The 11,412-nt window shown below is 18.9% G+C and overlaps 2 protein-coding genes across 2 annotated transcripts; both read left to right on the top strand. All coding sequences in view use genetic code 6, as the record gives it.

Annotated features, from left to right (window-relative positions):
* Positions 1-113: 113 nt before the first annotated feature.
* TTHERM_00953990 (translation initiation factor eIF-5A family protein) lies at positions 114-3,376 on the top strand (the record flags this gene model as incomplete). Its single annotated transcript, XM_001018022.2, has 17 exons — positions 114-152; positions 210-259; positions 423-512; positions 602-691; positions 811-900; positions 1,032-1,121; positions 1,244-1,333; positions 1,475-1,564; positions 1,689-1,778; positions 1,896-1,985; positions 2,103-2,192; positions 2,336-2,425; positions 2,514-2,603; positions 2,735-2,824; positions 2,963-3,052; positions 3,135-3,209; positions 3,292-3,376. 17 exons carry the CDS (start codon positions 114-116, stop codon positions 3,374-3,376), a joined length of 1,419 nt encoding a protein of 472 aa, XP_001018022.2.
* Positions 3,377-5,216: 1,840 nt separating this feature from the next.
* On the top strand, positions 5,217-11,241 carry TTHERM_00953980 (translation initiation factor eIF-5A family protein; the record flags this gene model as incomplete). Its single annotated transcript, XM_001018021.2, has 30 exons — positions 5,217-5,276; positions 5,334-5,383; positions 5,592-5,681; positions 5,750-5,839; positions 6,056-6,133; positions 6,184-6,273; positions 6,369-6,458; positions 6,556-6,645; positions 6,729-6,818; positions 6,960-7,049; positions 7,155-7,244; positions 7,360-7,449; positions 7,541-7,630; positions 7,753-7,842; positions 7,929-8,018; positions 8,141-8,230; positions 8,365-8,454; positions 8,577-8,666; positions 8,795-8,884; positions 9,007-9,096; positions 9,225-9,314; positions 9,437-9,526; positions 9,649-9,738; positions 9,853-9,942; positions 10,041-10,130; positions 10,253-10,342; positions 10,443-10,532; positions 10,763-10,852; positions 10,975-11,064; positions 11,152-11,241. Coding segments are annotated over 30 exons (2,618 nt in total), but the record flags the coding sequence as incomplete, so codon positions are not given.
* Between the last annotated feature and the right edge of the window lie 171 nt (positions 11,242-11,412).

Genomic DNA, 11,412 nt, shown 5'->3' with positions numbered 1-11,412 from the left:
ATTGTACAAATTAAATAAGAATAATTAAAAAAGATAATCTAGAATTTTTTAATTTATCTAAATTATTAATTTCTGATAATCATTAATAAATAATAAAGAACAAATAATAAAGAATGGAGTCTTAGAATTATTCTTTTAATAATCTAGAAGATGTATCCATCATTATTCATTTTATTTATTATCATAAAATCTTTTTTTTTAATAAACAGTTAATGAAATCTAACTTGAAAGCTCTAACTTATATTGACTTACAGTTTGAGTTAGAAATAAATATAAAAATTATTCATTAATATTTAATCATAATAAAAGCAATATTATTTTTAATAAAAATAAATAAATATTTTATAACTTTTTCTCTTTTTAATAAAATTATCATTTATTCATAAAATAATTTCCTTTGTTATTATTAATAAAATAAATAGAAATTGTACTTTTGGTAAAGAATAAGTTGCTCAGCTTAACACTTCTTTAGTCTAATGTTAAAAATTAGAATCTTTAGTATTAAATCTAAAGTAATAAATATAACAAAAAATATCATTGATCTATACTATGATCTCCTACCCCTTAATTTTGATTTAAACATGATTTTCATTTATAAAAGATAAAATTAAATTGGGGATGATGGAGCTTCTACAATTGGTACAACGCTCCGTAACTGCAAATTCCTTACTATTCTTGTTTTTGATGTTTCGTAAAATAAATTTTATATTCATTGATAACTTAAAAAAGTTTGAATGATTTAATATATTTTGATTTAAATGTCAAAACAAATTAAAAAAGTTAATAAATAGATTTATTTTATATGAAAAGGGATAATAAGATTAGTGATAAAGGAGCATAAAATATTTGGTTAGGTTTGAATGACTGCTCTCAACTTACAAATTTATAATTTGCAATGAAGTAAATTTATTGCATTTTTTATTTTTGATAATAATTATATGTATTTTGATTCAAACTGAATAAATAAATAAAGCTTAAAATTTATAAAATGTTTTTAATTTTCAATTAAACATACATTTTATTTATAAAAGCTCAAATTAAATTGGGGATGATGGAGCTACTACTATTGGTACAGCACTTGGTAACTGCAAATCCCTTACAAATCTCTATTTTGATATTTCGTAAAATAAATTTTTTATTTATTTATTGATTGATTGATAACTTAAAAAAGTATGAATTATTTTATACATTTTGATTTGAATGTCAATATAAATTAATTAATTTATATATATTGCTTGAAAAGGTAAAATAAAATTGGTGATACAGGAGCATAATATATTGGATTAGGTTTGAGTAATTGCACTCAACTTACAAATTTACAATTTGGGATAAAGCAAATTATTTACATTTATTTATTTATTACTTTTGAAAAATTTTTAAAAATCTATTTGATTCAAACTGAATTAAATAAATAAGCTTAAAATTAATAAAATGTCTTAAATTTTGTATGAAACGTTTTTTTCATTAAAAAAAGCTAAAATTAAATTGGGGATGATGGTGCTTCTACTATTGGTACAGCACTTGGTAACTGCAAATCCCTTACTAATCTCGACTTTTAAATTTGGTAAAATTAATTTAATAATTATTTATTGATAACTGAAAAATGATTTGAGTAATTTTATATATTTTAATTTAAATTTCAAAAACAAATTAAAATAGTTAATAAATTGATTTATTTTATTTGAAAGGGATAATAAAATTGGTGATAAAGGAGCACAGAATATTGGATTAGGTTTGAGTAACTGCACTCAACTTACAAATTTACAACTTGGGATTGGGTAAATTAATTTCATTTACTACTTTAGAAAATAATTATGTAAAATCAATTTGATTCAAACTGAAAATTTATAAAATTTCTTTAATTTTCAATTAAAAGTGATTTTCATTTATAAAAGCTTAAATTAAATTGGGGATGATGGAGTTTCTACTATTTGTACAGCACTTGGTAACTGCAAATTCCTTACTAGTCTCAATTTTGATATTTAGTAAAATAAATTTATATTTATTAATAGATAACTTAAACAAATATGAATTATTTTATATAATTCAATAGAAATTTAAATAATTATAAATTAATTCATTTATTTATATTGCTTGAAAAGGTAAATTTAAATTGGTGATAAAGGAGCATAATATATTGGATTAGGTTTGAGTAACTGCACTCAACTTACAAATTTACAACTTGGGATTGGGTAAATAAATTTCATGTATTACTTTAGAAAATAATTATGATAAATAAATCATTTTGATTAAAACTGAACTAAATATATATATAAGCTTAAAATTAACAAAATCTCTTTAATTTACAATTAAACGTGGTTTTCATTTATAAAAGCTTAAATTAAATTGGGGATGATGGAATTTCTACTATTGTTACAGCATTTGGTAACTGCAAATTCCTTACTAATCTCAATTTAGATATTTCGTATAAAAAAAATTATCTATTTATAGATAACTTTAAAAAGTTTGAATTATTTTATATTTTTCAATACAAATTTATATTGCTTTAAAAGATAAAATTAAATTGGAGATAGAGGAGTATAATATATTGGATTAGGTTTGAGTAATTGCACTCAGCTTACAAATTTACAATTTTGGATAAAGTAAATAAATTTCATTTATTACTTTTATAAAAAATAATGTAAAATCTATTTGATTCTAACAGAATTAAATAAGCTTGAAATTAATGAAATGTCTTTCATTTTGTATTAAAAGTTATTTTCATTTATAAAAGCGAAAATTAAATCGGAGATGATGGAGCTTCTACTATTGGTACAGCACTTGGTAACTGCAAATCCCTTACTAATCTCGATTTAGATATTTCGTAAAAAAAAAAAATTTATTATTTATTTATCTATCTATCTTATACTTAAAAAAGTTTGGATAATTATTTTTAAATATTTTGATTTAAATGTCAATCAAATTTAAATAGTTAATTAATCAATTTATTTTGTTTCAAAAGGGAAAATAAAATTGGTGATGAAGGAGCATTAAATATTGCATTATGTTTGAGTAACTGCTCTCGACTTATTAATTTAACTTTTAGCTCAGAGTAAATTTCATTTATTACTTTTGAAAAAAAAACTATCTTAAAAATGCTAATATTGTTGATTAAAATTTCTTTATTTTAAAAGTAATAATGATAAATTACTAAAATCGAGCTCAATCATCAACTGTCAAAATATAAAGTTATTGAATATTTCCTTATAGTAATTACTTTTTTTTGTTTAAATAGATAATAAAATAAAAAAAATTTTATTTATCTGAAAATAAATTTTTATTTATTAAAAGAAATTAGCCTGAAAGACAAACTGAAATCAAAAGATTAGCTTAAAAAATAAAAAGATTAGTTAAATTAAAAGTAGATGTTGATTGAATTTACTAAAATTAATAATTAAATATTTATTTATTTATTAACAGTACATACATATTTTATAAAAATAGAAATTGAAAAAAAAGTATGTATAACTAACTAATCAGTATATATTTTATTAAAAAATTCAATTTTACGAAAAAGCAATTGATTTATTATCATAATTTAATTTGATTGTTATTAAAAAAATAATTAAAATATCTTTTATATATCCTTTACATAATAAAATTTTTGAAAATCAGATATCTGTTTATTATAATTGCTATTATCAATTATTATAAAATTCTCCTTTATTATCTATAATGTATTAAATTCTTTTTGGTAAGCTTTAGATACTATTAATAATTGTTTGTTTAACTCTTTTCCTCTAAAACTAAATTAATTAAATATATAAATTCTTTTATTTGTATTTATATCTATCTGTATTAAGTATTAATTAATTAAAAAAATTAATTTGTTTAAATAATAATTAGTTTTTAAGAGATAATTTAGATAGATATTTAAAAACATAAAAAGATTAATTAGATTATCAATTTTTAATTAATTAGCAGATTCATGCATAATATTAAGTCAGTTTAAATTTTATTTCAATTATTTTAAATAAGAATACAAAAATTCATTACTTGACATTATATTCTATAAATTTAGTAAAAAATTCTTCCAAAAAAAATTAATTAGTCTCTAATTAATTCTTATATATTTTCTTTCAGTTTTTTTTAAAAAAGTGATCAATACAGACTTATCTCATGAATTATGATAATTACAAGAATTAATTATTAATCTTAAAATAATAAATTTGAAATAGATAATTAAAAATTCGACTCAAAATATATGGAAGAATTATCTTTTATAATTTCTAAATTTATCAAAATTTACTGTCTAACTTTAATGAAATTAATCAAAAATATAATTTTATAATTTGACTTAATTTATTTATTTATTTCAAAGTAAAAGATGTAAAATAAAATTATTAACTATCATCAAATATTTTAAAATAAAATATAATAATAATTTTTTGTAAATATTTAAAACTACATTTCCTAAAATATATCTTTCTTTATTGGAGGTAATTATAAATACTTAAATATTAATTAAAATGCTTTATTAAAATAAAAAATTATTTCTGATATTATTTTTGTTTTTTTATTTAAAATAATAAATTAACAAATGGTTAATTCTTAGCAAAACTTAATCAAACCATAATATTTAAACCATTTATAAATGAATAACCCGAACTATAAAATATCTAATGAGATCATATTATAAAAATGAATGTATATCAAAATTTTTTAAAAATGATCAAAGAAAAACAGCAGATTTTATTTTTTAATTATTAGATTAAAAACTAAAATAAATTAGAAATTGTTTAATTAAAAATATATTACATTAAATTAAAAAAAATAATTATCAAAAAAGTAAAATTATTTTTTTGCTAAAAATTAAAAATATGGCTAATGCATTTTAACATTATTTATATAAAAATAAATAATTTAGTAATAGAATTTCATTAATAATATTAATAATTTTAATTTATACTGTAAGTTCTCATAAATTCACCCCAAATTATATTAACCCCAAAATTAAAAAAATTTTAAAATTTCAAAAGATATACAAAGAAAAATTTTTATTTTTATACAGGTTTAAATTATGGTATTTAAGATAGATGCCTTTATGGGGAGAGAATAAAAAGGGAGACTGATTTATTAATATATGTTTTTAGAACAGTACAAATTAAATAAGAATATTTAAAAGAAGTTAATCAAGAATTTTTAATTAATCAAAATTATTAATTAATTTCTAATAATAATTAATTAATTAATAATAAATAATAAAAGAAATATTAATGGCGAATTCATTAAAAAAAATGGAGTAATAGAATAACTCTTTTAATAATCTAGAAGATGTATCCATTATTATTCATTTTATATATCATTATAAAATCATTTTTTTAAATAAATAGTTAATGTAATCTAACTTGAAAGCTCTGACTCATATTGACTTACAGTTAAAGTAAGAAATATATATAAATATTTATTTATTAATATTTAATCATAAATTTTTAAAAGTAATATTAATTTTAATAAAAATAAATGAATAAATATTTTAAAGCTTTTTCTCATTTTTATAAATTTACAAAATTGGAATAAATAAAATTTCATATCATTCATTCATTTATCCATAAATTAAATTCTTTTGTTATTATTTATAAAATAAATAGAAATTGTACTCTTAGTAATGAATAAGTTGCTTAGCTTAACACTTCTTTAGTCTAATGCTAAAAATTAGAATCTTTAGTATTAAATCTTAAGTAATTATTTAACTTTATTATCTTAAATACATTAATTCATTACTTTTTATTATCAATCGAACATTTAGTAAGGAAAATATTTCAGATGATTAGATAAATTACAAATTTGCTTAATTTCCCGACATAAAAGATTTTGTTGAAACTGGTGATAATGTGAGGTAAATATATTTTTTATGTTATAACCAAATAATAGTTTAATAAATTATAATATTGTCTTTTTGCTCTAGGTATTTCTACAATTAATAAAAAGTTAAAAGTTTGAAGCTTGCTTTTTAAATTATGTTAAATAAAATATTAATTTATATCTTTTTATTGATTTAACAATTTAAATAAATTAAAATAGTTTTAATTTTATTTTATTTTTATTTAAAAAGCAATGATTATATATATGACCAAATTTTGTTTTTCAGAAGAATTCTTTACAAAGGAATTAAAGCTTATAATCAACCTAGGTAAAATAGAGCTATTGGTACTTACTTAATTTATTTTTTTAATTTTAAAGATTAAATGAAACTGAAATTTAAGGAAATATTCTATTAGAAGAAAGTATGAGCAATCTAATTAATCTCAACAGTTTAGAATTAAGTTTAGAGTATTCTTTTTTTAATATTAATAATTCATCTTTCAAAACTCATTTAAATATATTATTATTTGTAATAAATTAATTTAAATAATTTTTAATAAAAGTGGAAATTAAATTGGTGATAAAGGCGCTGTTTAGATTTAGACAGTTTTACGTAGATGCAAAACAATTACTAGCTTAAATTTGCAGCTTTGGTAATTTTATTTTAATTATATTAAACATATTCAGTTATATTTATTATATTGCTTCAAAAGCAAATAAATTAATTATTAAAAATATTTATTTGGAAAGGAAAAATAAAATAGGTGACAGAGGGATAACAAGTATTGCAGAAGGTATTAGTAGTTGTGCTAAACTAACAAGTTTAATTTTAAATGCAGAGTAAATTTTATTGACTGTTAATTATAAAATTAAAAATTCTATATCAATTTTATTTTTTTTCTAATTTTAAAAACTTAAAAAAGTAATAACTTATTTGGAAAAGAAGGTGCATTTTCTATCAGTCAAGCATTAAGTAAATGTAGCAATTTGACTCATTTAGATATAAGCATATCGTAACTAATTTTAATTTTTTTAAAGTATAAATTTATAAATTAATTGTAGACGCTTTAATAAATTTTTTAATCTATTAAATCCTTTAACAATTTTAGAGTTGTTATTAATTTTTATTGATATATTATTCAATGTTTTATTAGCAATAATAATATTGGAGAAGAAGGAGCATCTGCTATTTGTAGAGTTATAGGTAGCTGTAAATTACTTATCAATCTAAAATGTGTGCTTTGGTAATTTTTATATTATTATATTTTTAGCTTGTTTAAAAAATTTAAATTAATCATTTAAAGAATTATATATTTATTTACTAGAATATTATTTTTTTTAAATGAAAGTAATAATAATATTGGGGATGAAGGAGCATATTCTTTTGGAACAGCAATAAGTAGTTGTAGGTTACTAACTCATTTAAAATTTAATCTTAGGTAATTTTAATTTTTAAAATTTTGACAATGTAAAAATATTTGATTAAATTTTTATTTTTAAGATTAGTTTAAAATAATTAATCAACTAATAATTTGATTTATTTTGTTTGAAAAGGATTAATCGAATAGGTGATAAGGGAGCATTAAACATTGGAAAAGGTTTAAGTAATTGTAATCAACTTACCAATTTAGATATTCGAATGGAGTAATTATCAATAATTAATTTTTTTCAATTATCATTTAAAATAATTTAATTTTATATGTATTTATTGATTTTATATATTTATTCATAAAAGATTAAATAAAATCGGAAATGATGGAGCTTCTGCTATTGGTAGAGCTATTGGTAACTGTAAATCTCTTACAAATCTCTAGTGTTAGATTTAGTAACATTAATTTTAAATTTATTTATCAATAACTTAAAAAACTTTTAATTATTTTATATATTTTGAATTAAACTCCAAAAAATATTTAAATAATTAATTAAAGAATTTAATTATTTGAAAAGTCTAAATAAATTTGAAGGTAAAGGGGTTGAATATATTGGATTAGGCTTAAAGAATTGCACTTAACTTAGAAATTTAAAATTTAATATTAGGTAAATTTTATTTACTTTATTCAAACTGTATTAAAATTTATAAAATGTCTTTAACTTTAATTAAACGTGATTTTTATATAAAAAAGCTAAAATTAAACTGGGGATGATGGAGTTTCTACTATTGGTACAGCACTTGGTAACTGCAATTTCCTTACTAATCTCAGTTTTGCTATTTCGTAAAAAAGAATTTATATTTATTTATCAATAATTTAAAAAGTTAGAATTACTTTTTTTATTTTGATTTAAATGCCAAAACAAATTTAAAAGGATAATAAATTGATTAAATTTGTTTGAAAAGGAAAAATTAAATTGGTGATAGAGGAGCATAAAATATTGGATTAGGTTTAAGTAAATGCACTCAACTTACAAATTTAGAATTTAGGATAACGTAAATTGAATTCATTTATTACTTTTTAATAAAATTATGAACAAGCTTTTTTATTCAAACTGAATTAAATAAGCTTAAAATTAAAAAATAGAATGTCTTTAACTTTAATTAAAAGAGATTTTTATTTATAAAAGCTACAATTAAATTGGTGATGATGGAACTTCTACTATTGGTGCAGCAATTGGTAGTTGCAAGTTCCTTACTAATATCAACTTTTAAATTTCGTAATATTAATTTTATATTTATTAATCTATAACTTAAAAAGTTTGATTTACTTGTTTTATTTTGATTTAAATGTCAAAACAAATTTAAAAGGATAATAAATTAATTTATTTTGTTTGAAAAGGAAAAATTAAATTGGTAATAAAGGTGCATAAAATATAGGATAAGGTTTGAGTAACTGCACTCAACTTAGAAATTTACAATTTGAAATAAGGTAAATTAAACTCATTTATTACTTTTTAATAAAATAATGCAAAAGCTTTTTATTCAAACTGAATTAAATAAGCTTAAAATTTATAAAATATACTAACTTTAATTAAATATAATTTTCATTTATAAAAGCTACAATTAAATTGGCGATAATGGAGCTTCTACTATTGGTATTGCACTTGGTAACTGCAAGTTCCTTACTAATCTTACTTTTGATATTTCGTAAAAAAGAATTTATATTTATTTATCAATAATTTAAAAAGTTAAAATTACTTTTTTTATTTTGATTTAAATGTCAAAACAAATTTAAAAAGATAATAAATTGATTTAATTTGTTTGAAAAGGAAAAATTAAATTGGTGATAGAGGAGCATAAAATATAGGATTAGGTTTGAGTAACTGCACTCAACTTACAAATTTAAAGTTTTTGATAAGGTAAATTAAACTCATTTATTACTTTTTAATAAAATACTGCAAAAGCTTTTTATTCAAACTGAATTAAATAAGCTTAAAATTTATAAAATATACTAACTTTAATTAAATATAATTTTCATTTATAAAAGCTACAATTAAATTGGCGATAATGGAGCTTCTACTATTGGTATTGCACTTGGTAACTGCAAGTTCCTTACTAATCTTACTTTTGATATTTCGTAAAAAAGAATTTATATTTATTTATCAATAATTTAAAAAGTTAAAATTACTTTTTTTATTTTGATTTAAATGTCAAAACAAATTTAAAAAGATAATAAATTGATTTAATTTGTTTGAAAAGGAAAAATTAAATTGGTGATAGAGGAGCATAAAATATAGGATTAGGTTTGAGTAACTGCACTCAACTTACAAATTTAAAGTTTTTGATAAGGTAAATTAAACTCATTTATTACTTTTTAATAAAATTATGCAAATGCTTTTTTATTCAAACTGAATTAAATAAGCTTAAAATTTAAACTAACTTTAATTAAATGTGATTTTCATTTATAAAAGCTAAAATTAAATTGGTGATAATGGAGCTTCTACTATTGGTACAGCACTTGGTAATTGCAAATTCCTTACTAATCTCGACTTTAAAATTTGGTAACATTAATTTTATTTTTATTTATTGAAAACCTAAAAATTTGAATTACTTTTTTTATTTTGATTTAAATGTCATTTAAAAAGATAATAAATTGATTTAATTTGTTTGAAAAGGAAAAATTAAATTGGTGATAGAGGAGCATAAAATATAGGATTAGGTTTGAGTAACTGCACTCAACTTACAAATTTAGATTTTAGGATATAGTAAATTTAACTTACTTTTTTAATTTAATTAAATAAGCTTAAATGAAAAAAATAAAGTGTTTTTAACTTTAATTAAACGTGATTATTATTTATAAAAGTGAAAATTAAATTGGGGATGATGGAGCTTCTACTATTGGTATTGCACTTGGTAACTGCAAGCTCCTTACTAATCTTACTTTTGCTATTTCGTAAAAAAGAATTTATATTTATTTATCAATAATTTAAAAAGTTAGAATTACTTTTTTTATTTTGATTTAAATGCCAAAACAAATTTAAAAGGATAATAAATTGATTAAATTTGTTTGAAAAGGAAAAATTAAATTGGTGATAGAGGAGCATAAAATATAGGATTAGGTTTGAGTAACTGCACTCAACTTACAAATTTAGATTTTAGGATATAGTAAATTTAACTTACTTTTTTAATTTAATTAAATAAGCTTAAAATTTATTAAATAATTTAGTTTTTAACTTTAATTAAACGTGATTATTATTTATAAAAGTGAAAATTAAATTGGGGATGATGGAGCTTCTAGTATTGGTACAGCACTTGGTAACTGTAAGTACCTTACTAATCTCTTTTTTGCTATTCAGTAAAAAAGAATTTATATTTATTTATCAATAATTTAAAAAGTTAGAATTACTTTTTTTATTTTGCTTTACAAAACAAATTTAAAAGGATAATAAATTGATTAAATTTTTTGAAAAGGAAAAATTAAATTGGTGTAAATTTAACTTACTTTTTTAATTTAATTAAATAAGCTTAAATGAAAAAAATAAAGTGTTTTTAACTTTAATTAAACGTGATTATTATTTATAAAAGTGAAAATTAAATTGGGGATGATGGAGCTTCTACTATTGGTATTGCACTTGGTAACTGCAAGTTCCTTACTAATCTCAGTTTTGTAATTTCGTAAAAAAGAATTTATATTTATTTATCAATAATTTAAAAAGTTAGAATTACTTTTTTTATTTTGATTTAAATGTCAAAACAAATTTAAAAAGATAATAAATTGATTAAATTTGTTTGAAAAGGAAAAATTAAATTGGTGATAGAGGAGCATAAAATATAGGATTAGGTTTGAGTAAAATCACTCAACTTACAAATTTAGATTTTTGGATAGGGTAAATTTAACTTACTATTTTAATTTAATTAAATAAAAAAATAAAGTGTTTTTAACTTTAATTAAACGTGATTATTATTTATAAAAGTGAAAATTAAATTGGGGATGATGGAGCTTCTGCTATTGGTACAGCACTTGGTAATTGCAAATTCCTTACTAATCTCGACATTAAAATTTGGTAACATTAATTTTATTTTTATTTATTGAAAACCTAAAAATTTGAATTACTTTTTCTTTTTTTATTTTTAATGTCATTTAAAAAGATAATAAATTGATTTAATTTGTTTGAAAAGGAAAAATTAAATTGGTGATAGAGGAGCATAAAATATAGGATTAGGTTTGAGTAACT

The sequence above is a fragment of the Tetrahymena thermophila genome, assembly GCF_000189635.1.
Source record: "Tetrahymena thermophila SB210 genomic scaffold scf_8254602, whole genome shotgun sequence".
Lineage (NCBI taxonomy): Eukaryota > Ciliophora > Oligohymenophorea > Hymenostomatida > Tetrahymenidae > Tetrahymena > Tetrahymena thermophila.
Note: the sequence above shows the minus strand (reverse complement) of the source record. Positions and strands in the feature narration are given on the sequence as shown.